The 27,427-nt window shown below is 47.1% G+C and overlaps 3 protein-coding genes across 4 annotated transcripts; 1 reads left to right on the top strand and 2 right to left on the bottom strand.

Moving 5' to 3' along the window:
* Positions 1-234: 234 nt before the first annotated feature.
* Positions 235-16,520, bottom strand: LOC135392002 (transmembrane channel-like protein 5). Its single transcript, XM_064622608.1, has 17 exons — positions 16,414-16,520; positions 15,724-15,795; positions 14,066-14,233; positions 12,169-12,335; positions 11,949-12,119; positions 11,037-11,201; positions 9,527-9,634; positions 9,315-9,463; positions 8,495-8,645; positions 8,281-8,439; positions 6,777-6,919; positions 6,637-6,700; positions 5,266-5,474; positions 2,758-3,111; positions 1,542-1,620; positions 1,386-1,470; positions 235-1,198 (listed from the first exon to the last, which is right to left on the bottom strand). The coding sequence occupies exons 2-17, from the start codon at positions 15,779-15,781 to the stop codon at positions 1,059-1,061; spliced, it is 2,370 nt and encodes a 789-aa protein (XP_064478678.1). The 5' UTR covers positions 15,782-15,795; positions 16,414-16,520; the 3' UTR covers positions 235-1,058.
* A 1,473-nt stretch (positions 16,521-17,993) lies between these two features.
* Positions 17,994-22,788, bottom strand: LOC135393523 (uncharacterized). Its single transcript, XM_064623934.1, has 5 exons — positions 22,673-22,788; positions 22,414-22,602; positions 20,909-21,079; positions 18,394-18,543; positions 17,994-18,327 (listed from the first exon to the last, which is right to left on the bottom strand). Exons 2-5 carry the CDS (start codon positions 22,599-22,601, stop codon positions 18,045-18,047), a joined length of 792 nt encoding a protein of 263 aa, XP_064480004.1. The 5' UTR covers position 22,602; positions 22,673-22,788; the 3' UTR covers positions 17,994-18,044.
* Positions 22,789-23,056: 268 nt separating this feature from the next.
* On the top strand, positions 23,057-27,118 carry LOC135393522 (uncharacterized). Of its 2 annotated transcripts, none has more exons than XM_064623932.1 (5): positions 23,057-23,146; positions 23,345-23,470; positions 23,621-23,787; positions 25,221-25,403; positions 26,631-27,118. In XM_064623932.1, exons 2-5 carry the CDS (start codon positions 23,459-23,461, stop codon positions 26,869-26,871), a joined length of 603 nt encoding a protein of 200 aa, XP_064480002.1. In that variant the 5' UTR covers positions 23,057-23,146; positions 23,345-23,458; the 3' UTR covers positions 26,872-27,118. The 2 variants fall into 2 exon arrangements, with proteins under 2 accessions (XP_064480002.1, XP_064480003.1); XM_064623933.1 differs by having other exon boundaries at positions 23,060-23,146; positions 23,373-23,470.
* Positions 27,119-27,427: the final 309 nt, after the last annotated feature.

Here is a 27,427-nt window from a genome sequence, read left to right as displayed (position 1 = left end):
ATTATTTATGACTTATTGACCAAAGGCTTTCGTAAATTTTTGAAAGGAACCGATTTTGTATCCGAACCTACATTTGGTACGTATACTTAGTATACTACGATTACAGCTGTCTGTCGTTAATTTGACTTCAGTTAACTTTATTTTTTGGCATAGTATTCAAATGTCCCATCCATTTCTGTGGAGTTGAGTTCGATCATGCTCTCCTTCACCTTCGAAATAAACCGTAGACTATAGTGCACATTTCTTGTTTATTGCACAAATGCCCGATTGAAGTCACTGAGTGAAGACACTGCTCAGCAAAAATTACTACAAAAAGTGAAACCTTTTTTTTTTCTATGTTCCATTTCACAGCATTCTGAATTGCTGGTGCGTACAGCACACATACCCTCGGAATGGACGGAATTAAGAGGGTGATGTCCACTCTCTTAGGTATCGACCCAATAAGGCAACACATGGCAGCTCAAAGGCACTTATAACTGCATTGCTGTGGTTCTTGACGCGTCAGTATTTCCATGTTACTGCAGTATCCTCTTTGATGAACTGGGCGACTTGCTGCTAATAACACTTTAGGCGTGCAGCCCAGAACGATTAGAGCTGTCTGTCGTTAATTTGACTTCAGTTAACTTGGTTTTCTGGCTTAGTATTCAAATGTCCCATCTATATTTATATGGTAGTAGTTCTATGGAGTTGAGTTCAATAGTTTTTGCACGGCTTCTTTAACTTGATCCAACTTTCCAGTTGCGTCAGGGTCAAATTAACGAACATCACATCTGCCGTACGTCCGTAGGCAACCCTTTGGCACTTAACCCCATTAGATAGGCATCTTTCTACATTGTCTACTGTCCCGTAAACGTAATCATTCCCCCGTATGAGAAGAGTTTTTTTTTTCCATTGTCCACGAAAGGCAGGCGGGAAGGCACCTGCAACGTCGCCGGAGACAGCCGTGCTTTTTTGGGTGTACCGTTCGTTACGCACGGTGCCGACTAGACGTATTTTTCTACTCCCGACGGGCGTTTTTTGGTCGTCTCCTCAACGGGTATGCACGCAGATGACGACGTTCACTGAGACTTGTCTTTGGCGACAAGGTAGCGGAAACCCTGCTGGTGAACGCGCCGCGGAAGACTGTCGACCGCGGAACCCCTGCGTGGCGAGCCCTCGGACGACCCTCCGCGAGACACTGGCAGCAAATGACCCTGGGCTGAATAAGATATGAGAGCAGCAACGTCAAAGCGTATTTGAACAGCCGGGTGAAAAGGGTTCTCTGGTGAAGCTTATTCATCAAAATATTAATTGAGTTTATTAATTAATCAGCTTCATCGGAGCATGTAATTAATTAAACTTATTAATTAAAAGTTAATTAATTAAGATCGAAAGAAGCGTTTCACCTTGAGGAGAGTCCTTCGCTTTGGGCATCCGCTGCTCCATGGCTTTCTCAAACAGCTGCAGGAGGAATACTTTGTCCTTGCCCTCCTGCAGAGAAAGGATAGAAGACGTTTCCAGCGCATGGCCATGGGTGATGCGGGCAAGAGACGATGTCTTACGAGAATCAGTTGTTCCCTCAAGAGTCTGACCATCTCTCCGTGCGCAGATGCCAACGCTCGCACGTAGTACAGAACCAGTCTGAAAAAATTTCCGTAGCACTGGTTGTTAACACTGTACACCTCTTGCTATTGAAAAACAATATTCCGTTACATCTGAGCAAGTGTACTACACAAAACAACGCTGCAATATGGAATACTGTGGTATGGTTTCCTGCGTACAATAACTAGTACGGTACCAGTCCAGATGGCAGTTCCCAGCGGAAATATATTGACAGCAGCAGATCCAGAGAAATGAAACTTGAGAGCAACCTGTGCTTATTTCGGACTTGTGAAAAATTACTGCATATAGACATGCCATTATAGACACCCAGCTTCTATGGAATGTTAGTGGCGACATTAGCCTCCAATCCTATGGTACTACATGCTTTTCTCTGCACTCTTTTCAGAAGCTAGAATGGCTTTCAACAAGGATTGCCTCCCGTTCTGCTGTCTAGCCTTTGCCCGAAATTCCCTAATGAAAGAGTTAATTAATGAATTTTAGGTGATTAGTCTTGATTAATCTTGTAGCTGCATACTGTCTTCGAGAGGATGTTAGCCCGGCCGTAGAACTTGACTGCAAAAGCGTTGCTCTAATAGCCTTTTTATTAAAAAATCTGGCATGATTTTAAAAAATGTCCGGTACCATCTTAGTGTATACGTTTACTACAACATACTATACTTAGGGCCTGACTTTTTCGGGTTTTATTTTTGGCCAAATTCGGGGGTAAATATCGGGTGATATTTTTCATTTGAAAATTTGGGTGTATTCGGGTTAAATCCCGTTACGGCATATTCTGTCGTCAGAAATTCGGGTGTATTCGGGTGATTTTTTTTTGTTTAATACAAATTTGTCTTATCATGGAACTAATGTTTAGCAATGTTATCGAACTTTATTTTAATGCACGCTTACGAGTGTGCCACGCGACCCGGATGTTTTCGGGTAGATTCGGGTTAAACCCGAATTTTACAGATTTCGTTCGGGGGGTAAATATCGGGCAGATACGGGTTTAACCCTAAAAAGTCAGGCCCTTATTGCGTACAATACTAGTACATACTACTATTCATCATATAACAATACTAGTTCCACAGATGACCTTTTTGACAGCGCTGTTCCCCCCCTTTAAATGCTACCGACACCTACGTAGCAAAATCGGTCGGACACAGCAAAGTTACTCACCCCAGAACGAGGATGGCCAAAAAGACGACAAACGGCGACAGGACGTAGGTCAACAGGCGACCAGTAAATAGGCCAGACAGGGATTGGAGCACGGAGTCATACGTGGTCGTGGATCCCCTGAAAGGTCCGCACACGGCAGAAGGCTGGATGCAGAGAACGGCGTAGCCCAGAGCGCCCGTGCCCAGCACAAAGCTGCAGAAGGTGAGAACGAGGAAGACCGTCTGGGCGTGGACAGCACGCCAGGGCCGGACCGAGGGCTGGGTCCACATGACGCTGCCACGTTTGATGTAGAAGGTTGCCAGCAGCTTGAGGGACGCCACCAGGGGGAGGAACGGGCAATAGAATATGCCGAACCTGCACAATCGAAGCAAAGCTGTAACTGTAGTCCTTGTCCTTACAGGGGCACTAAAATGCAAAAAAAAAACTTGCTCTCAAATGAAAGTCTGCGTTTCAATTAGTAATATCAATCACTTATAAGCTTCCTATCCTGTTAAATATGTCGGCTTCTATCGATATTGATATCTTTGCTTTGTCAGATTATAATATGAAACAGCTATTTATTGCTTTTTTTTTTTTTTTTCTGCTCGCACGTTGTATTTTTGTCATTAAGACTGCACAGATTTTCGATTCTTTGTTGGTTTATATGAAGTACTGAATGTAATGTAAGGGAGTCAGGGCCTAGTCAAGCCACATGGCTTTTTTGCCCCGATTTCCAACACCTTGAGTGTGAAATAAATTATCTATCTATCGATCTATCTATCTACCTATCTAATATAATGCGAGCAAAATTAGTTCACACAGCGCTACTGTTTAGAAGAAAAACGCAATGACAACACGGCTGTCTTTAGCAGCAACGAATGGGATTTCCAGGAGGCAGAGATTGGCGGCATCCAATGAGACAGCGGGACAAGCGCACTAAGAGCACCGATGCACGAACTGAGACCACGTTCACTGCTTAGCGCCGAAGCAAGAAAGAGTCCTGTATAATTTCGACAGTAGTTCCGTAACGGAGTCAAAGTTTTGAATTACAATAACAAGTACGAAATTAACATTGCGTATAACGTAATTTGAAGTGAACTTGTTTTTGCATTTTAGTGTTATGAACGTTGAACGTTGTTATGAACGTTGTTATGAACGTTAGTGTTATGAACGTTAGTGTTATGAACGTTAGTGTTATGAACACCAAAGTTATGAACGGCTGCATTTTTAGGCCCGATCCGAGCCCGGGCCAGGCCCGAAGAAGTCGTAGTGACGGCAGTGTAGGGGGGTAACTCGTTACTGTAACTAAGCTACTTTTTTCAGTAACTTCTAACTTAACTCGTTGCTTTTGAGCAGTGTTCGAGGTAACTCATTACTGTAACCAAGTTCCCTTTTTTGGTAATGTGTAACTTAACTCGGTACTTTTGCGTCATGGTAACTTTCAGAGGAACTCGTTTCTTTGTCAGGTAACTTTGCCAAAGTAACTGAAGTTTCCAAGTTACTTTTCAATCTGTGTAGGGGAACCCGTTACTGTAACTAAGCTACTTTTTTCAGTAACTTCTAACTTAACTCGTTGCTTTTGAGCAGTGTTCGAGGTAACTCGTTACTGTAACCAAGTTCCCTTTTTCGGTAATGTGTAACTTAACTCGGTACTTTTGCGTCGTGGTAACTTTTAGAGGAACTCGTTTCTTTGTCAGGTAACTTTGCCAAAGTAACTGAAGTTTCCAAGTTACTTTTCAATCTGTGTAGGGGAACCCGTTACTGTAACTAAGCTACTTTTTTCAGTAACTTCTAACTTAACTCGTTGCTTTTGAGCAGGGTTCGAGGTAACTCGTTACTGTAACGAAGTTCCATTTTTGGTAACTTGTAACTTAACTCGGTACTTTTGCGCCGTGGTAACTTTTAGAGGAACTCGTTTCTTTTTCAGGTAACTTTGCCATAGTAACTTAAGTTGAGTTCCAAGTTACTTTTAATTCGCTTTTCGCTCACGTCCACATATTTTCTCTCTGGTTCCTTCATGGCATTTTTTGCCATAAAACATGACATTCAATCAATGACAGTATTTCATTCAGGAAGTAAGAACCGTTGCCATTGAAATGAAGCTGAACCATTGTGCGCCCACAGGGAATAAGAAAACGATCTAAGCGTGTTGCACTCCTCCGCAGGTAACTTAAGGTCTAACTCAACTGCTCACATGCGCTGCACCTGCGTAATGATATCTTGTGTCCGAAGTAACTTGGAAGTAACTCGTTCTTTTTTTAAGTAACTCAGTAACTGCGAGTTACATTTCAGGCTGAAGAACTTCGCCATTAACTTAGCTACATTTTTCACACGGTAACTTAACTCGTAACAAGTCTATCTATGCTTTTGAGCTCCAGTAACTTCCCCCTTGAGGAACTCATTCATTTCTTTTTCGTTAACTTTGTCGAAGTAACCTGATCAAAGTTACTGCCACAAAATATTCGCAGCTTTCAATTCATGTTCAAAAATGCATCAGATTGCAAAAGCCACTACAAGTAGGCTGCTTACCAGACCAAAGTCTGAGTGTAGATGAGATCCAACGTGTTGTGGGCAACGTCGAGCTCGGGAGCTCCTATACTTGGGGTGAGGTACCGGTACACGAAACCTCGGCCGAATTCCCACACCCCGCTAGTTAGGAACCACACAAACACTGTGTCCACAATGAGGAGGCGATAAACTTCTTGACCCAGACCGTCCTCCCAGCACTGGTCCTTCACCTGCAAAGTTTCGAGGCTGTATACAGTGCTGAGTCGAGGAAGGCGTTTCGTATAAGGTGACAAACTCGGCAAGCTCGTGTCTGTCCCAATACACCTCAAAAGGGACATACCAGTGCAGCCACACCATTAGACTATGCATGACTAGGGCTTTTCATTTTTCGGGTTTTATGATTTTTCAAATTCGGGAGGGAAAAATCGGGTACCATTTACACACGAGGATTCGGGGAGAAATCGGGCACTACGATCTCTGTTTGATATGTCATCGGGGAGTCTTTGGGGTGAAACGAAAGCCATATGAAACAAGCCACTGCTGTGACACTGGGACGGATAACAAGAACCTTTACGTTTCCGCTCGGAACTGGGGCAATGAATGGCCGCGGTATTCAGACACTTCTACGAGCTCCGCAAAAGCTGGCCTTTGACTCCTGCAGGAGGGGATCATAAAAAGAGGACAAATAGGTTGTCACAGATAGCTCTATTTGCTGATATTATGATTCACTTTTCCGACGGTTTACTTAGAACGACAAGTTGAAGGACTGCAATGATTTCGGGTAGATATCGGGTTTTACCCAAATTCTTGAAAACTTATTCGGGGGGGGGGGGGGGGCGGAAGTATAGTGAAAAACCTAGTTTAACCTGAAAACGATAGCATACGCCCTCTGCTGGATGAATCACTGGTTTTTCATCCGTGATTAAGTTCCAACAGCTGACTGACCCACTGCATGATTCTTGTCTGTTAACAGAAAAGTATGACTCTACCTATGTGGAGTGAATCATAATGGATGCCTAAACGTGTGCTCGAAAGCTCCGAGGATCGCTTTGTGGCTATTGTACTATTCTTGTTTGTTGCTGTTACTGCAACGCACAAATTGAAATGCGCAATGGCTTAGTAGTAAGCTAGTATGATATTTGAAGACATTTGAATGTCAATTTTCGAATACGAATATGAATCGCGTATCGGAAATATTTTCCTCGTATTCGAAATTTTGAATATTCGCGCACCTCTAGTTTTTAAGGGTGGCTCCAGATTCAAAGCGCTTCCAGGGCCTTGAAATATGGACTCTCTGGTTTAAGGGTTTTCAAGGGTTTCAAAGCCCTGGTAAGGGTTACTTTTACAAAGATTACCAAATTATGATTTCCGAGACATTCATGGACAACTTACGTGAGAAGAACTGAGCCAGAAGTATGCCAGCACCCCCAGCACTACCACCTTGATCAAGGTCACTCTGAAGCAAAGGACATCAAAGGTCATCAAAGGGAGCTTAGGAATGAGTCACCAGTGAAGCACCACTCTACACGTACCTGACTAGATTGATATAGAGACGAATGTGTACGGATCTGTAGAATTCCCAGGTCGAGAGTACGAGGAATACAGTTGGTATCACAAAGCACAGGGCACCCACTACAAGTGCTACTGTCATCTCTTGCAGAACAGGAACATCATTCTGGGTTCAGATGAACACAGGAGCAACCATTACTGAATTGAAAACAAATGATTTTGCAAAAGGCACCATGCTCATCATGCTTCGTAGCGGAACAGGCCACGGAGCCGTTCAACACCCAAGGCTGTCAGAGGTTCTTTTTTTTTTTTATGTCGTTATTTAAGAATTATGCACTTTTTTAGTTAGTACATCCTTGTTTGATAAGGGTGTCCTAATCAAATAAGTGCTTCCCATAACGGCAAAATAGCCTTTGCAGTTACGCGGGCAAAGTTCCTTTAATCAGAGCCAGTACAGCACCTCATATGTTAGTTACATAGCATGCATATATAGAGCCTGAACTTTTCGGGATATTTTTTTTCTCTAAATTTGGGGCACAGACATCGGATAAATAGACGTGTGCGCTAAATTCATGCGAATTCGGGTGGAAAAACTTCCAGTATGCTAAATTCGCGGAGAAATCGGGCTCAGTTACTCAAACCCACTGTTACTGCATAATGTAAAAACCCCCGAGACTAGGGAACACGAAGGGACAGACACAAACACGAAGCCTCTTGATCTTGAGACTTCGTGTTTGTGTCTGTCCCTTCGTGTTCCCTAGTCTCGGGGGTTTTTACATTGTGCTTCATCTTCACCAGCTCGCTTGCTTCCTAGCCATTTTTTTCATTGTCACTGTACTGGTTTGGTACAAACAGTGATGCAGCTGCATTTGCTGCTAAACAAGTTAGCACGCATTCCTGCAGACATCTCAGGGGAGAAATTTGCTGGGTAAAAATCGTATTTCACCCTAAAGAGGCAACCTTCGTCAATCCGGGGTGCAAATTCGGTGGAAGAATCGGGTTAAACCCCAAAAATTCAGGCTCTATGCATATACATGAGGCATTAAAGGAACACACATCTAGCAGCAAATCATTGTCTAGTTGTCTAGACGTAAGTTTCAGTTCAACTAATTCGCGCGCAGCTATGTAGAGTACGATTCGAGGGAAAACAAAGCAGCTTATACCTAGGGCCTGACTTTTTAGGGTTAAACTCGTATCCGCCCGATATTTACCCCTCAAACGAAATCTGTAAAGTTCGGGTTTAACCCGAATCTACCCGAAAACATCCGGGTCGCGTGGCACACTCGTAAGCGTGCATTAAAATAAAGTTTGATAACATTGCTAAACATTAGTTCCATGTTAAGACAAATTTTTATTAAACAAAAAAAAAATCACCCGAATACACCCGAATTCCTGACGACAGAATATGGCGTAACGGGATTTAACCCGAATACACCCGAATTTTCGAATGAAAAATTTCACCCGATATTTACCCTCTCCCGAATTTGGCCAAAAATAAAACCCGAAAAGGTCGGGCCCTACTTATACCTCGAGCGACGCTTTGCTGAGCAGAAAGTACACCAAGCATCCGGAGCCGGCCATGATCGCCAGAATGACGACGTTGATGAAAATTTTGCAGACAAGCTTCGCGGCTTGCACGGCGAACGGCTCTTTGGTCTCCGCGCGTTTCTCCAGTGACAGGAGCTCCTGTAAAATTACAGACTCCATTACAGAGTTCGTCGCTCGAGAGGCAGCCGTTCACCTTGAGCTCATTGTAGATGCTCCGTGACTTGAGCATGGCGGCTTCCCTGGATTCGATGCTGAAGTCCCACGCGGCAAACACCTTTGTGGAGTAGACGTCGCGGGTGCCCATGGAGGTCTCGATGTAGTTGCGCTTGTAAGACTTGGTCAGACTTCAAGCGATTTGAACACGTGAGTAGAAATTTTTCTATATTCGAGGTATGTATACTGTATTTATGCACGTAATTTGCCGACTCGTTATTTATTTTTTTTGGGGGGGGGGGAAATTGCGCAAGAATACTCCTAACAATATACGAACGATGCTGTACTCCCAATATTAAATACGCCCTTATTGATTCGTACATAGGAAGTGACTTTTTCGGGTTAAATGCCTTTCTATTTTGTCTATTGTCTATTAGGTCCTTCCTAATCTTTTTTTTTCTTTCTTTTTTTTTTTTTTGTGGGTGACATTCCAGCGATGATCCCCGAAGGCACAGACAGTGCTGACACCCATGGGCGTATTGCTCGTGAAGTAAGTGACCCATTCTTACATGTGTTACACCTGGAAACCTTTGTTCGTCTTCAGTGGAAACGTCATTTTCGGATCTTATTGCGACTGGAATCCGGGGAGAAATCAGGTTTAACCTGAATTTGTCGGAGGTCAGTTCGGGAGGGGGAATAACCGGGCGGAATCGGGTTTAACCCGAAAAAAGTCACTCCCTAATCGTACATGTTGTGCCCAAATGTAATCTATTTTGTCAATCCCTCTTGTTGATACTGTAATGCCTCGAGAGTGCTTAAACTAAATCAATAAATAAATGGGCGCTTCAAAAAATACGTACCTAGAAGCCAAGATGACGAGACAGGCAAGTATGCAGCACGCCATGGTCAGCAGGTAGGCAAAAGGCATGTTATAGTGGAGGCTTCCATTCAGAGAGAACGTCTCGTTACTGTAGTGCCCGTAGTACATCAGCGAGTCATAGAAGGCCCCCTGTGGTCGTTCAACGTACCGGTGAGCATCGCGGAAGGCGGTCACTCATCAACGGCGACTCACCGCCCCGGTGAAGACGTTGACGACGACGTTGACGTAGCCCACTTCCTGACGTCGTCGTTCACCCGCTACTGAGTCGTAGATTATTTGAGGTATCGTCACAAAGCCTAGCTGTAAGGAACAATGATGTAGTTTACTACGCCGGTAATAAAATGCAAGTACACACGCTGACTGCTTTTTCTGACTTTTCTGAGGAGCCGCAGAATCAATCCGAATTATTGAGCAGTCTGAATTTGTGGTCAATGGCAAAGATTGTTTCTAAAGTTGAACACTCAAAGTGGTTTGAGAAAACTGTCTAGGTGAGCTTGCTTCACTACTGACGGGACAACTGCTTCACTGCTGACAGCTTCACCGTCTACTGAATACGGGACAACACATTGCTGCAGATTTCTTCCAGTGATGCACTCTCATTGTACACATTCACAAACGTGTTGACGACTGCAAGGATTGCTGAGGCTGACAGGGGATCAAATCAACATCCTCATCGCATAAGCCTTCAGCAAGCGCACGTAAGTGCCACCGCACATATGCCATCGCTCTGCCACAAAATTATGTTTCACCACATCAATACGAAACCAAAACTCACAATATGCACACTCCAAATGCACAACTTACGTGGATCAAGTGTCTTTATGGCTGTCCGCCACAAGCGACACTTGGTAATGTGATATATTGGCTAATGTGATATGTGGTAATCTGACGTTAGTTAATATAATGCATATTAATGCGAAGTTTGTTTATGTGATGTGTGCTAATGTGACACTCGTTAATTTGATGTGTTTATAAGTCCCAAACATCACGACGTATGGGACTTATAAACACACGTTCTGCAGCCGTGCAGGCAAAGAGCTTCGGCTACTTCTCTTCCCTCGTTAATTGGATGTTTGTTCATGTGAGGACTGTCAAGGCACTGTTCGTTAATGTGGTGCTCAGTGCTGTGGCATTGGAGAACGTGTTGTTTGGTAGTGTGATGTTAGTTATTACAATGCATTTTAGTGCAACGTTCATTCACTTGATCCGTGTTAGGGAGACCCTTGTTACTGTGAGGACTATCAATGAACTGCTCGTTAATGTGATGCCTGATAATGTGACATTGGTTGGCGTGATGTTTGGTAGTGCGACATTTGTAAATATAATGCAAAGTTCATTCGTGTGATGTGTGTTAATGAGATATTGGTTATTTTGAGGCCTGTGAATGAACCGCTTCCTGATGCTCATTAACGAGATTCTCGCCCATATACCCATGTAAATGAGACACCTTTATTCCGAGGTCTGTCAATTAAATGCCTATTCATACGACGCTCCTTAGTGTAACCCTCGGCTAATGTGACACTCGTTGATTATGGGCAGTCATTACTGTGTCGATGTGAAACCTGCTAATGAAGCACGTGACAAATGGAGCATTCACTAATGTGATACTTGTTAGTGTCACGTTGTTGTGAACGCATATCCATGAATGTAAGCGTACCTTCATTTATAACTGCAACTGCACTAGACTGAACGGCAGCCTTACCATGAGTACAGTCAGGAGAAGGTTGAGAAGGAACATGCGCCTCAAGAAGAGAAAGTAGGAAGTAACACCCGAACCATAGTTCCCTTGAATAACTTTCAGGTGAGAGTGCCACAGGTCCACATGGGAGAGCACGTCCTTCACTCCGTATTTGGCCTTCTCGAATACCTACAATATCAAAGAGGCACATAACTATTATTACTATTACTATATTACTATTGGCCAGCAGCACTGCACATTTAATGCATTTAGCACTTCATTTACAACTGGTCTTTGAACCTTAACAAAAAGTCTTCATCCCAAATAATGCTCCAGAGGTTTTTGATTAGGATGTTGCTGCGGAATATGCTACCCTGGAGCATCATTAGGTCTCTGCTCAAGCTCCGAGGACATTCTCGTTAGGTAGGAATTTAACGTAACAGATTGATGTCGGTTATCATAAGTCTGGCATGCTCCGCAAGACCTTCATGTTGAACGGACAAGCGTAGCAAAGGTTCACCAGTGCCCAAGCCGACCACGGCTCAGCACAAGAAAGAATGACTACGGCTCTGAGTCCGCCACAAAGTTTCGAAACACTCGTACCAAGCCTGGGGTGTTGAACTATGTTACTGTTGAAGCCAATCAGCATAATTACTTACGATAATTAATTACTACAAATATAGTTTCAACATGTAATCTTCAACATACACCCAACAAAGTTGTTAGTCTAAAAAAAAATAATTCTCTCAATAAGCGTGTGTTTGTAGGCTTCCAAAGTACATCTCCAGAGACTTCTGGATTGACATATCAGCGACACTTGTTGCTAGCATTCCCGTTTCCAAAAAGCTTTCAGCCAGAAATGCAATCTACGCTTCCCTTAATTCGAAACGTTAACCGCGGCACATAACGGCGAAAGCGTGAAATAATGGTCCTTACCAGAGCAAGGCCATATCGCGTCCTACGCCACCAGGAGATACGGCCGTGATCCCTCGCGTCTCTCTGCGTCAGGCGTCTCCGCACCGACCGCTTCAGCGTCAGGCTCTGCTTGGCGTCTCGCAAAGTCTGCAGGGCTGCTTGATTGCTCAGGTGAGGGTCACTCATCAAGATCTGAAATGGAGTCGTCAGGGCACGGTCACCTCGGACTACGTGCACTGACATTATACAAGTCGTCGGCGTTCATGTCGCTGGTTTTGTGGGCTGCAGCGTTGCGAACTCGCAAGGTCAGGTAACGCGCGTCGAAGCGTGTCCGCATCGTCGTCGCAGGCGTGTCTGCCGTCGCTTGCTCCAGGGCAATGCTGTGTGGTTCTGCCGTGCTCAGGTCATCTGGAAAAGACAAAAAAATGCTCGTATCCATGTTCACTAAAAACAGGACAAGCTCTGCTGATGTAAGTTGCGAAGGCCGCAAACCAGACCAGCGATGTGAGAGATGCGAGCTCGAGACATTTCCCCCGGCACTCGCTGATTTTACATCAACTGCTGCCAGTTATGAGTCATCGTTATATCGAAGAAAATACAGTCGACCCCTGTTTATCCGGACTTCATTTATCCGGATCCCGCGGTATCCGGACAAAAGGCACTGGGAAGGATTTTCCTCCATGTATTTTGTTCTCGTTTATCCGGACTTCAGCTTCCGGACTCGGACAAGAATTCCAGGGAACGAAAGCCGAAAATTCTTGTAATCCAGCTTCAGTTATCCGGACTACCTTGAATAAGAGGTGACGCTGACCCCGCTTCGTCACCATTTTCGCTGTGTTTGGGTTATTCCCGTCACACGTCAGTGACCTACATTCTCCCGAAGGGGACACAACCGTGCACGATGACCTCCTTTTCTATTTGTGTGTGTTGGGTCACGTTGACCATAACGGTACGTTGACCATAACGCAAGAGGGTGCCGATGACGCCGGTGAGAAAGAAGGCCCCGTTGAGGAAGAAGCCCCCATTGTGACAGTTGAGCATGCAAGATCAGCATCAAGGACTGCACTGACATTTTTCTAGCAGCACAACAACGTGGCTCAAGTCTATGCAATTAGCAAAAGTTTGCAGGAATTGAGTGCCTACACTACTATGAAACAACTGTCATTCACGAGCTTTGTGTGTTTTAATTAAATCTTGCTCTGTAGGACGCTTCTATTCGGTCGTTTCATTTATCCGGATGTCTCGGTGTCCGGAGGATTTCGCCAGGAACGGCACCGTCCGGATAAACGGGGGTCGACTGTATTACCATAATTTCACGCATATTAGCCGTGGCTTACGCGCAATTTTTTTTTTTTTTTTCTCACGGGCGTTCTCCACCGGTGCGGAATATCTCGTGGCTATTTTTCCCTGATATTTTCCCCATTCGCCAGTTTTAACTGAAGGATCGACAGCGTCTCTGGAACAGCACCGCCCTGCCAATGCACAAACAATGCGTAACAGGGGCGCATCCACATTAGAGTAGATTGATCTTCCTCGTGTCTTCCCCAAGCACTTTTAACGAAAGTGGTGACAGTGAGTCGTGTCTTCTGGAAGGCCACTGACCCGTCGACCCACGAAAAACACGCAACAAGGGCACAATCCGATCTTCATAGAAGACTAGAGATGATATCCTTTGTTGTACACCGTGCCGACCTCCAAGTATGGACCAGAAAGGTATAGGCCTTCTCTACGGTCTCATTTGTGGCACAAACCAATCGCGTCGTATTACTCGCGACTTATCTGCGAGTGCGGCTTATCTGCCCGAAGATTTTCAAAACGTTCCTAAAACCGGGTCTTGCGGCTTATCTGCGGTGCGGCTTATACGCGTAGAAATGGGTTCTCAGCCCTTTTAAAGGGACACTAAAGCGCTCCATAACTTATTGTCGACACTACAAATCATTACAATCCAGACGGTTTGAGCTCCGAGCGGAGAAAAACGTATGCACTACGCCACGGGTCGGGAATGTGGCACCGACCATGTCTCAACTCCCTTCTCTTCTCCCGCAGAATTTTTTGCAGCCCAGCAGCGCGGAGAATATGTGATGAGGAGCTGTGGGAGAGGACGTTGACATGTCACGAAATGTTGAATGAAAACTCACCTAGATTCCTGGAGGGTAGTTGCTTTATAATCTCTTTCGTGTGCGCGGGAACGCTTGGACGTCTGGGTGCTTCGAACGAAGCAGCGATCTGGGCAGCCGTCTGGGCAGCCGTCGGATCCACGTAACCGTCAGCATCTTCAACCGCCGGCTCCATGTACCCATGGTTCACTGTACACGACACACGAGTGCAAAGGAAAAGAACGTGTCTTCCGCATTCTTATGGTTCTGCAAGGTTAAAGGCACTGGCCTTTAACCCTCATTATGCAAGATGCATCATAATCCATTATTAATATGTGGCTGTCCGTTCCGCAGATTCCTTCTGAGACCGACTTCTCGCGGAAAGTTTCGGCAGCGGCTGTCGCATCATCTCCGTGTGCCCGTTGTTCACCTACGCTCTTTTTTTGTTCCCTTTCGCACGTTTCTAAGAATGCACAGCAACTCCGCTAGCAGACGACAGCTGCACTGCCTAAGGAAATATGTGAGGGACTGCAGATAGACATTTTAGAGTTTTTTGAAGCGCCTGCTGCCAAGGCACACCTTCTCTTACATATATATACGTTCTCACTGCCCTCGTAAGGCCTTCAGGTACGGGAGTGTCCACTTGCCCTAGCACAGTTACTCTAAGTGCAGTAGGTTTGTGATTGTATCCTCACGAGGGCAATGAAAACGTAGACAGTGTATGTGAGGGAAGGTGTGCTGTTGCAGCAGGTGCTTCAGAAAACTCTATAATAGCCATCTGCGGTTCCTCGGAACCAAATGCAAGTTGCAAATGCGCTTCCTCGGCCAGCGTGGCTGTCGTCTGCTAGCGGAACTGCTGTGCATTCTTCAGCGTGCAAAAAGCATGCCGGGAAGAGGTAGAAGTGTGCGAATGCACTCGCAGGCAGAAGTCGGCAGTTGTGACTCCTGCTCACTCACGATCACTCACTTCTTGCTCAATCCACCGTTTGCTCACTCCTGCTCACTCACGATCACTCACTTCTTGCTCAATTCACAGTTTGCTCACTCCTGTTCACTCACAATCACTCACTTCTTGCTCAATCCACCGTTTGCTCACTCCTGCTCAACTCATTCACCACATTGAGCGTGAGTGAGCGTGAATGAGCATGCTCACGCGTGAGTTTTTGCCGAGGTACACTTATAGGTTAACGATGGGCGCATTATAGATAACACGACTGTCGCTGCCTGAAACTTTCCTCGAGAAATTGGTCTCTTAATGGATTTGTGGAACTGACAGCCCCGTACCAATAATGGATTATAATGCACCTTGCAAGACTACACATTCAGGCATGTAGATATCGAGGTTAAAAGCTAGTGGCGCCCCCTACACTAGACAAGGCCCTCTCTTTGTGCGTGCATGCGAGCATGTACATGAGTGTGTATTAAATCTGCTAATGAACCTTCGTCTTTGTGTATATGTCTCTGAAAATATATTCTCCAGACCCGCAGAAATTTCTTACTCTGCCGCACACGCTACGAGGACAGATAATGGCTCGTAATAAAAATTGTGAAAATCACGTGCAACGCACGTATAATATTGAGACATGCCTTCTCATACCTGCTTTTACAATTTGAACATGATACAGCAGTATAAATGTCACGTCTTATCATCCTGAAAGCTGAAGGGCTTCCAACAGCTGTAGAAAAAGATATATACTCACGATGTTGCATTTGAATGCCATTCTGTGAGTCAGTCGGTGGAGGGCCCCGTCGAGCCATTTGCAGACGACGACCTGACCAAAACAGTATCAGTGCGAACAGTATTCACATTAACAAATGGGCTTGCTTCAGCTTGGTTATCGAGGGAAAAGACTGAACATGTTTTAATTTAGAAGTAATTAAATTGCCATATCCCATAGCAATAGGTATTGCATCCACATTTACAGTAGAGACATAGCAGAAGTGACAGGTCACATGTAGGGCGAACAGGAAGTGACAGAAGTGACAGTGATGTAGTCATACAACATGTCATCAAACCATGCAGCGGCGGATGCAGATCCACTTTGGGGGAGGGGGTATCTTTTACGAAGCGCGTAGTGGGGGAATCCAATGTTTACACCCCCGAATGTTCGTTTTTTTTTTTTCGGGGGGGGGGGGGTGCGGGGGAGGGGGGAGCGAATAGCCCAGCCGCCGCCCCTCCATAGACCTGGCACTGCATCAAGTTGTGTCAAATTTTCACCCGGCATTTATTTCTACCCTACTGAAGCACAATAGCATTGAATCTCACGTTGAAGAAAGTTAAAATTTGGGCAGGTTGGTAACTCATTTTAAAATCGATAAAGCCCCAGTGCTGGGTAAAAAAAGGACAAGGGACGGCACAAGTAAAGACAAACGACGACTGCACTGCTCACCTCAGGTGTTGTGATATCTCTTGCTAAGCGGAAGAAAATGCTACAAACTGTTGCAGAGCCTGCATTTCACCATTTTGCGCAAAACAACTGGATACGTGCGACTTGGATTGGCTCGTTCAGGTGCTGTCTGTTTGCCGCTTGATCCTCCTGTTTTGGTTTCGGATTCTGCACTTTTTCTTCTTGGAAGTGGCAGGTGGTGGCAGGGCGGGGGGAGCAGTCATTTATACGCCTTTTTCTTTTTTTTCACATTGAGTGCAATATAATGTGGGTCGGCTCTGTGCAAAAAGCTGCATATGCAAGTTTATATCCTGTTTGCTGCCTTCTTTGTTGGGTTGCTTTCTCCCATGCCAGGAGAAGACGCTTTGCTTCCTGCCAGCATGCGTGGTTCAGTGGTTATAGCGTCATGTCGAGGCTTCGGTTTCGAATCCCGGTGCCGGCTTTGCTATCTGGGGTTTTTCCTGTGTTTTTCTCAGACGCTGTGAGACATGTGTCGGGACAGGACGCTAGTCGTGACATCGATGACACCATTAAATATTTTGATCGACCATCAAAACAACTTGTCGGCCCATTAATAATTCCTAGTGGTCCAACAGCACTGCTAGCGGTTAGACAAATGCTGTCCCATATAGCCCGTGAGGTTTGCCGAATGGTCCCACAAAAGGCCTCATGGTACCAATGGTACCACATGGCCCCTGGCGGCCCCAACTGCCCAGCGGGTGACCTTAGTGAACCCACAGGAGAACCCAATGGTACGTCAACGAGGCTTTGCGGTCAAACAGGTGATGCGTATATAACTGCTAAAACACGTACTCCATATGCAAGAACCCGTAAACGACAGAATTGCGAAAGATATAAGGCGGAAACTGCGTCATGTCCTAGTCTTGTCTGTTTCCTTGTATCGAAATTTCTATCTGTTATAAGAAATGAGCAACGCTGTAGCCGACGTTCTTACAGTATTCAATACGGCAGGTCGCATTGTCCTGGCAGGCCAATAGACCTCCGACCGTCAAGCTACCAATGTTTTTTATGCCGTCTGACTCATTGTGACTTGGAATATTCTAATACTGCTTCATATGGTTCGTGATATGTATAGCCTCCGTAAAACTTCCCTAAAACTGGTTAGCGCTCAGAGACTCAAGGTGCGAACGCTCCAGCGTGTAAAAAGGACTGAGCATCACGCGACGCTCGCAGCCTATAAAAGGTCACGTGCCAAGGCATGCATCTGTGGTCCAGTCCCAGTGGTGGTCCAGTACCATACCATGTGGTCCAGTACCATAGGCATCCATAACACGACTGGGAGCTTCATAGGTGACCGTCCCTTTCCGAATATCCGCCGGATGACGCGTGTCGGCAGTTTGAGAAATATTCCTAGTCCTGACGGAATTCTCCGAATATAAGTCCGCTGTTTATTGAGATACAGCTACGGATCACAATATGGTGCGCTTAGTCCCAAGTGTACTGTCAGATGTTTTTTTTTTTTTTTGGCGTAGGAGACACATATTGCTGTCCATTTTCATATATTCATCGAGTCCGTTATATTCTCTACAGGAGTGTTAGAAATCTACATCCATACAAGAGAGTGCAATCGAGACGGACTTTTTAATTACCGCTAGTAAATATCGAGGAGGACATCAATCGAGATGTCGTCTAGCAATCTCTGCTAGCTGGTCCGGTTGCCGTGCTTCGTCTCTGCCGCGACGGATGTGCTCTTGCAGCTGCCGCGTCAGATTCCGCACTTGTTCTTGCAAACGCAAATATCTTTCCATCGCTCTCAGCAGCGGAATTTCGCCGCCTTGAGCTTCCAACAGGGCCAGGATGAGTCGGGACATGGCAGGACTCAACGCTCCACCGCCGTTCTCTCCCAGAACCGATTTCACGACGGGGACAGTGAGCCTCAGCCATCGAAAGAATATCCTGTGGAAGAAACGAGCACGCCTTTGTTACGATATACTATTTACTGCTGCGGACTGCCGCGCTTACCAGAGAATATAAGTATGATACAAGAGCGTAGCGATGGCCAACGGTGACACGAAAGGTAGCGCACGCATCATTGCGCCCAACTGGAAAGTATGGTACGCCACGTCAAGGAGGAACATGTGCTTTCGTTTCAAGATGATGTCTTCTCTGTGTCTGGAAGAGGGGGTGCTTTCAGAGAACAAAGTTTGTCATGATACAGGCAGCATACCATATAGATGGGTAGAAATCCAGCGAACCGGTAAGAGATGTAGGAAGGGAGTTGCCTCAGGACAGAAGCCGCCGATATATCGAACAGAGACTGTTCTTCTTCTGGACACCGTCCTCATCATTGGCATGGTATTTAAAGGGTTAGGTGTGACGTGTTTAAAGGTTCATGCGAATTGTGGGTCAACAGCCCGGAGGGTAGCCCGTACGGACCCTTTCTTCCCTCCGGGCTGTTGACCCACAATTCGCATGAACCTTTAAACACGTCACACCTAACCCTTTAAATACCATGCCAATGATGAGGACGGTGTCCTGAAGAAGAACAGTCTCTGTTCGATATATCGGCGGCTTCTGTCCTGAGGCAACTCCCTTCCTACAGGCAGCATACCAGTTATTCTAACCATATATTCAAACGCGTAAGAGGGCGTTTTTTTTTGTTTTTTTTTTTCTGTCGATTCTTACAGATAAGCAGTGGTGTCACTAGGGGGGGTGCGGGGGGGGGGGTGAAGCGACGGAAGGGGTGACGCGCCGCGCCAATACTGCCGCTTCCTCCCGTTCTCTGCGGCACGATATGACGCCAAAAACAACATGAGGAGCCCTTTCGCGAGGGCACATAATTTTTTTTTTTTTTTCTGAGTGTGGTGCAATATGTTTATTAATCGTGAATCGCCTGGTACGGAAAGGTATCCTTTAACGGGGGCATTGGGTGGGGGGTGGGGTGACGCAAAGAGCTTTTCCGCACAGAGTGACGCGCGTACCCTACAGCGACTCCACTGCAGATATGTTACCGTAAGTTATCCTTAAAGATAAGATACAGAGAAGTTTTATAAAGCTATAAGAGCTCTGCTGTTTTCACAGTTGGGTTCTTTGGTCAGGCGGTCATCCTGTCCGAAAGCGTATGTGACTATACTGGACGAATAATTACGTAAGTTCATCATTATCACTTAGATGCACTCGGGGAAATGCGATATAGTAGAATTGGAGTCAGTCATTAATTAAATCCACCGGCTTTATATAAAAAATCCTGAAACAAATACGTACATAAATCGCGAAATTTTACTTCGTAAATGAGCCGAAACCACGCACTTCTGGAGCGCGATAGGGAGCGATGGCGTTCGCGTCAGAAGGTCACGTGTTTTTATTGTAGCGATATGAAGCTGAATATCATTGCATTTGAAGTACGCAGGAGTACCAAGATGGCGGTCTCGCTGGCCGACGTGGCTCAGTGTCGCTACTCTGCTCACTTTTGAGTGACTCTATAGGGTCCACCCGCTCTTCTAAGAGTCACTCAAAAGTGAGCAGAGTAGCGACACTGAGCCACGTCGGCCAGCGAGACCGCCATCTTGGGACCGGCGGGCGCGGCTGCGTCGTCTAGCAATGGGACGCCAATCTCCCGCTTCTCCGCCGGAGAACTGCGCGCAGTCGAGTCAGCTCGATGCGGGAAATGCGAGACGTCTCGTATTTTGCCGAAAACATCTAATGATGAAGTAAAATTAGCGAATTTTAGGTAATTAGCAGTCAATTAACTAATGCGCACGTTACATGCGTGTTACCACAGGATGCCCGCCTGCAAAAAATGGCATCAGTGTTTCTTTGATTTAAAAAAAAAGCAGCGATATAATAAAGTTGAAAAAAAGAGCTTATAACGTTGTAATGTGTTTTTCGCCCTTTACTTTCACACTCTTAACCGCTTCACAAACAAACGTACAACACGAACAACAAAACGTTGTACGTTTGTTTGTTCGTCCCTTTATCTTAAGGCGGACTCACTTCTTAAGAAGGTCTATGGGGAATTTTTGTTCGCAGGGTTCCCGTAAACCTCGTGAAATTTCTACAGGAAAGAAGTACAGGCGTGTTCTCCTCGAGTTTATCTAGGGAATGACACATTTTTGAAGGCCCGACGCGATCCACCGATTTTTTGGCGAATAAAAATTTCTCAGATTTTTAATACATGGGAGTCTACAGGAGGTGCAACAAAATCGCTTCTCTCTTCCCGCCCTCCGCGATATCTGGGCCAAAATGACGTCATTCCCTAGAGTAGCAGTCTGGGAATTGATTGCAATCAACAAATTCGACAAGCTTACTACTACAGTTTTCCAGATCCCTGCGAATGAAAATAATGGCTTTGTCGTTTGCTAGCATGCTCTACACGCTTGCGCCGATTATATTACGTCCTCAGAACGCGCGTGAAAAGCAAAGCGAAGAAAACTATAGATCGCATGAGTCCGCCTTAACCCCAAAACCCCAGGGTCTTTTATGAGCTCACTCCCACAAACCCTCTCCGCTCAAACTTATTCTCATTTATGGATCTTACCCCATCAAGCTGTAATGAAAGACGAAAAGCAGATACTTGAAGATGGGAAGTGACTGCTGCCTTCCAGCCAAAATAAACTTGGCAAATGTCGTCAGGGCTGCCAGTCCATGATACACTTCGTCGATGTCTCTCATAAGGAAGGTCATCACAAACACGATGCCAATGTCCTTCCTGCAGAAGAAACTCTTTGTACTGAACACTCGAAATACTATGCGAGTCGACGACGAGGCCAGAGAGCGTCGGGAGACAAACCCCGCAGCTCTCGATTGCCGGTTCGAGTGCGTTAACCGATTACGCTACGCTGGCATCTGCCCTCACACTATTCACTCTCTCTCTCCTACATTTCTTCGCATACACAGTTACACACACATGGCCAATTCGGATGGTCATTTCGTGACAACTTTTTTTATGCGTTAGCATTAGAAGCCACCACGCACGAAAATCGTGACTGTCTCATGGATGTGTGAAGCCTCGGAGAAAACCTCTCTCCTCCCTTCCTCCTCCCATACCAGTATGCTGCGCATGCGCACTGGTAGAGGGAAGACCTCTCTCTCTTCGGCAGCGCGGCGAAAGGGCAACTCGCCGGGGAGGAAGAAGGCTTGCGCCGACAACTTAGGTCCTATAAAATCGGGATCGCCCACTCATCCGTGGAAGGCTCCTGCGATTGGCTAGCAGCCTTTGCACGACGCCCCCGCTTCACGACGTAGTGTCTGCTCTCTCTCTCTCCCCGCAGTCCCCACTTGGCCGTGCCGCACTACATTCGCGCGCGCGGAGCGATTCTTGCGTGGGGGCGGGGTCAAGTCTATGACTTATGTCGTCACTGACCAACCACCACGAACCACCACGTCAACCACCACGTGCTACCACTAACTATAGTCAGTGACAACGTAAGTGATACACTTGACCCTGCCCCACACAAGAATCGCTCCGCGCGAGCGAATGTAGTGCGGCACGGCCAAGTGGGGGTGCGGGTGGGTTAAGTTGTCACTGACTATAGTAGCAGTTAGAGATAGTTAGGGGTGGATAGAGGTGGATAGTGGTTGTGGTTGTGGGCGGGTGGTTGGTCGGCTGTAAACGCAAAAAAAAAAAACACCAGAATACGTGTAATGCTAACGCAATGCGTCACCCCCCCTCACCCCCCCCCCATTAACGGATACCAGGATTTCCGTACCAGGCGATTCACGATAAATAAACATATTACACCACACTCAGAAAAAAAAATGTGCCTCGAAGAAGGCTCCTCATGTTTTTTTTTTGTTTTTTTTGCGTCATCATGCCACAGAGAATGGGAGGAAGCGGCAATATTCGTGCGGCGCGTCACCCCTTCCGTCGCTTCACCCGGTGCGGACCGCACCCCCCGCACCCCCCTAGTGCCGCCACCGGGCGAAAGGCAATCAATTTCCGTGTGCTCGGCCCTTTTGCCACCAAGCGAATTCGCCATTAGTATATACGGGTTATGAGAAGAGCGTTTGTAGAGGAGAGGCCATGCATGAAACGGTTCTCACGTGACGAAAAGGATGTGCATTATGAAGTGCAGGTAATACACGATGGCGGCCAGAATTCCGTTGCGAGCGGTTTGCAGCCTGCGGATGGTGACCCAGAAAAACTGTCTCAAGATGAAGAAAGGATTCCTGGAGTGGAAAAGTATGTCCACCTCCGCCATGAGGCCAATGCTGGCCACGATAGAACACATGCTGCAATTGACGTCACGGTTGGATTCCAGATTGCTGTAAGCTTTCACACACTTTATGTAGGACTACGTACTCTTTGATTTCAAGAGACGCGGTCCTGTTGGAGAAGGTAGGCACGTCCGCCACCTAATTTTGTGGTCATGTCCGATGGAATTGCACGTGCAGGCACGTGGCCAGCAGTCTTCTTCTTTTTTTGTCCTCTCAAACGATGGTCGTTAGTCATTTTTAGGGAGATTTCAGACATAAATGTCGGCACAGTTCCCTTAGAAGTGAGCCCAGGACGCACATTCCCCCGGGGCATCAGTCGTAACGTTGCCCACATCTGTGAGGCCGACAACGGCGAGACCTTTCACCATCACCACCACCACCACCAGGGGTCAGGACAATATTGGGCAAAATTGTCTGGTAAAGTTTGCTGTTTAGCCTAGCTTTGTTCTTCCTCTCAAACGAGGGCCGTGAGCAGAGCCGTAACGACGGGGGTGCAAGAGGGGCAGCCGCGCCCCGGGCGTCCTCGTCAGAGAGGGCGTCGAACGGCAAGCCCTGGCAGGTTGGTTAGACAGTATAAAGTAGGAATGAAAAATATGTAAAATATGTAGGCAGAACAGTCTATCCAGAAACTGAAACCAGCTATTAGAACGAAACAGCCGGACAGTCCCAAAGCTACAACTATTCCGGTTGTTTGGGTACAGTGGCTGGTTTCGGTTTCGGGATAGACTGGACCTATAGATGTTTTACCATTGCAAAGGTATAAGCCCCAATATCATGATCATCAGAATGGAGGCTCTAGGGCATAATGTAGCAACGAGAACAGTCCACCGCCTGGCGGCGTCGACCACGCGTCGTCAGCGTGCAATTTTCTATGGATCGAAGTGTAAGTAACTCTCCTTTCGCCGTGTAGGTTCCGTGTATATTCGCCGTGGCGGCGAATCCAGAGGGGCCTTAGAAAGCGTTTGAAGCAGGCCTACATCACGGGGATCCGACTCGCGGTTATCAAAGTGAAGAAGAGTTTTGTACACTGCAGGGTGGCGAGACGTGGGTCATGGCGATGGTAGCCGTGGAAGACGTGTACCACACCATCTGGACTTGCGTCTGTGCCAGAGAAATTGTCCTCGACTCCTTCTTTCACCGGTACAAACAGAGATGTCCCTGGTGTATCATCTTCTTCCTATTTCACCTTTACTTCCTCCGGTGAGTCCTATAACCATGGTCCTAACCGAGTTTCGCTCCGAAAACACAAGAGAAAGTTCCCGTGGCCGTGTGGTTAGGATAACTGACCTCCCCCACGTCCAGACCCGTATTCGAAACCTGGCACTGGCTGTGCTTGCCTGTGTGTTTTTACCCCGAAACGCTACATGTCAAACGTCGGCGAGCAAGCAGCTCCGTTAGTAACACCACCACCGTGTGTCTTCAACCAGTACCGTATAGTGAGAAAAATATTTCGAGAGGGGTTCTAGGGGAACTTCACACGGGAGCCTTGGGAGCCTTCACATAGGGTTTCAGACTGCGTTCCAATACCTCGCGCCCGCGAAGCCGCCTGACTAGGCAGCTGAGTAGATCCCTTTGCTTGTCACTATTGGAACAGGCTTGCCTAGCCGAGGCGCCTGTGGCGCCATCTCGTTGCTCACGCAAGAAATGCGTACGGCAGCAGGTATTAGCGTTTCCCGCTCTCAGCTATCGCGGCTGTCAGATGGTAACTAGACTGCATCGATGCGCACTAGGCGGTAGCCGACTGAATAGCGGACTTGGCGAGATTTGGAACGAGACTTAACATGGCGGCACTTCCGGTTAGACCGCTAGGCAGTCGACTAAGCGGCGTATTGGAACGCAGCCTCAGTCTTGCATTCCCTTTCCAACATGCACTAGAGTCACTAAATAGAGAGCAGAGTAGCGACCCTGAGCCACGCCGGCGAGCGAGACCGCCATCTTGGGTCCGGCGTGGCTGCGTCGCCTAGCAACGGGACGCCAATCTCCCCCTTCTCCGCTGGAGAACTGCGCGCAGTCGAGCCAGCTCGCAACCGAGGAAACCGGTTTTGGATGGAAGGGACTCAACATGGACGCCGCGTTCTTGGAAGGAGGAACCACGTGACACGATCGGCCCAATCGCGGACACCGAACGCCGGCTCCGGCGCGGAAAAGGAATGCGATACTCTGTACCCCTATTTAGTGACTCTAACATGCACTACCGAGGGTACGATTAGGCGGGGTAGGCGGGAGTTTCAAACACCCGAAGCTACACACACTGTCTTGAACAGAAGCACGAGATGACTGTCGCATCTTGCAAACGTTCATGTTCAATAAATTCTGTCCTGGAGCGAGCACAGAGGCACCAACTACTTTGGTGAATGGTGCGTTGCGCGCATTCATTTAAAGAAATGCCGCTCCCTGTGCCTCAGTCGGTATCGTGTCCGCTTGCTGATCTCAAGGTCGCGGGTTCAAACCCGGCCGAGGAGGGTGGCAACTTTGTGGATGGGTATATAAGTTACTCAGACCACTGTGGCGTCGCTCGTGACTCATGAGCGTAGTTGTCAGCGACGTTGTCAGCCCCAAATTATTAATATTATTATTTAGGGAAACAACAACAACAACAAAAGCAAGGAACATCCCAGTTGTTCTTTTCCCAGGAAAGGATCGTCCTGGGCACCGCACAAGATGGCGTACTTGCTAGACATGCTGTTCCACCTGGTCTGCGTTCTGTGGCAGGGACTGCTCCTGACGGCATACTTTCGTTGTGCCACTCTCGGGATGTGCCGAACTTCGCTCGTCATTGTCGTGGCGAGTATCGCCTACCACACGAGCGCCCTCTGGTTGGTACACCCTCCACTTAACCTCTCCTGGTTCTGGGTCAAAGTCGCGAGTCAAAAAACCGCGAGATCCACAAATTGCGACAGACAAAAATCGCGATAGGCAACATCAGCGACAAACATATGTCGCACCACCAAACACCGCGAGTAGGAGAAAACAGCGACAGGCAAAAAACGCGACAGCCGCAGACCTCGACAGCTAAAAACCGCGACTAAAAACGTGACAGCTAAAAACCGCGGCTATGCTATAGCGGAGGAAGGAGGAGGAGGAGGAGTGTCGTTGGGAGGAACCCGAGAGGTCTGCCTGCCTGATTAGGCGGCATGTTTCTCGGGAAGGGAAAGGTGGTGGAGAGGAGGAGAGGAAAGGGTGAAGTGGAAGACCGAGCGGAATCCGCTCTGGGGGGAGGATAGCTGCGTCCATGGGCCGACTTCAGGGGAACTGTGCCGGCATACGCCTATTACACATCTGAGGGAAACCCAGGAAAAACCCCAGACGGCACAGCCGGCCCGCGGATTCGAACCGCGGACCTCCCAGTCTCCAAGCGCACGCGTTACCGCTGCGCCACCGGAGCTGGTATGCTATAGCGTAGCCTCGAAACGTGCATATAGGAGGCTGTAGCTATAGTCACTCTATAAAGTGATTATATAGTGACTGCATTCCATGCATATTGGCCGGTTTATTTTTTTTTTTTCATTTTTCCGGGTTGCGGGGCGGGCGCTGTTAAAAAATTCTGACCCGCGCTGGGCTCTATCGGGGCTTTATTCTGTGCTCTATCGATGACAACATGCAAGTTTGTTGCTGAACAGCACGGCTTATTTTCCTATATATATATATGAATTAGCAAGCGATCATCTGCGAAACAGTCGTGTGCGGGTCCTGGAACATCCCCCAAGTTCAGAGACCGCTTAGGAAAGTTCAGGTTTTACTTCAGTTTAGTGCAGCGAAAACACACGCCGGTTGCAAGTTCATATTGACGAAGTGATGTGAGGACGCCGGTCACAACGCCGGGCTCTGCGGCCATGTTGTGGGCAGCAATTCACGCATATAGCGATGTCCGGCTACAGTCGTGATGGCTATCTCCGTGATATTAGTCACTATACATATACAGACGCGCTATCGCACACCGGAGAAACGTGATGTGCCAGTATATAGGAACGCGAGGAGACGAGAATAAAAATATCGTAATATCCGGTACATCGTAATAACCGTCTCTCACGCTCGCTTCGCAGTGCTTACTACCGTTGGCTCAGTGTAACACCAAAGGAGGGACAGCCCCCTTGTCTCTTTGCCCTCTGCGGCGAACAAGTACGCCTCTGGTGGTGTCGCGTTCCTCCGCCATCTTCCAGCGTCCACATGGAGCAGGAGATGCTGGGACATGACCGACACTCGGCCTCTATGGGTTTTTCCCAGCATGCATTGGCGACGGTGGAAGTGGCTTCACAGGAAAGCATGTCCACGGACGTGTTGTAAAACGCAAGGCCACAACTTTGCATATCTCACGAATCGAAATTTGGCGGTGGCGCATGGTAGGCAAAGCGGAGAGTTTCAGGCCATTGACAGGCAGAGAAAAAGCGACTGAAGCCGTGATAAGATACTTCCTGAATATCGAACTCTGTTCTGTCACTCCCAAACCGTACAACGTGCATTTCGCTCCAAATCACACGGTATGCCTTGGCTGAAGACACAACATAGAAGGCATTAAAGCATACACTCTGAAGTTTTGTTCGTTATATGTCTCGTTCTTTGTTCTCCTGTGGAAGAGCGAAAGTCCTGTGGCAAAAAGAAAAGCATGGCAAGGTGAGGGATAGTCCGTTTGTAGCAATATGGAGATAGCGTGAACGTTATATCGGAGCATCGTTATACCCGGACTCCCCGGAAAGATCATCATAATCGCCTCGTCAACAGGAGTATACCCATTCTACTACTATACGTGGGGTTGCTACATCCCATACCAAGCTCTATTGCGCAAACACAGGAAAAGTCACCGACCTTCGTATTATGAAGGCCAGTGGCTAAGAACATAGAG

The sequence above is a fragment of the Ornithodoros turicata genome, chromosome 4, assembly GCF_037126465.1.
Source record: "Ornithodoros turicata isolate Travis chromosome 4, ASM3712646v1, whole genome shotgun sequence".
In the NCBI taxonomy this organism is placed as follows: domain Eukaryota; kingdom Metazoa; phylum Arthropoda; class Arachnida; order Ixodida; family Argasidae; genus Ornithodoros; species Ornithodoros turicata.
This window is presented reverse-complemented; position numbering and strand designations above follow the sequence as displayed.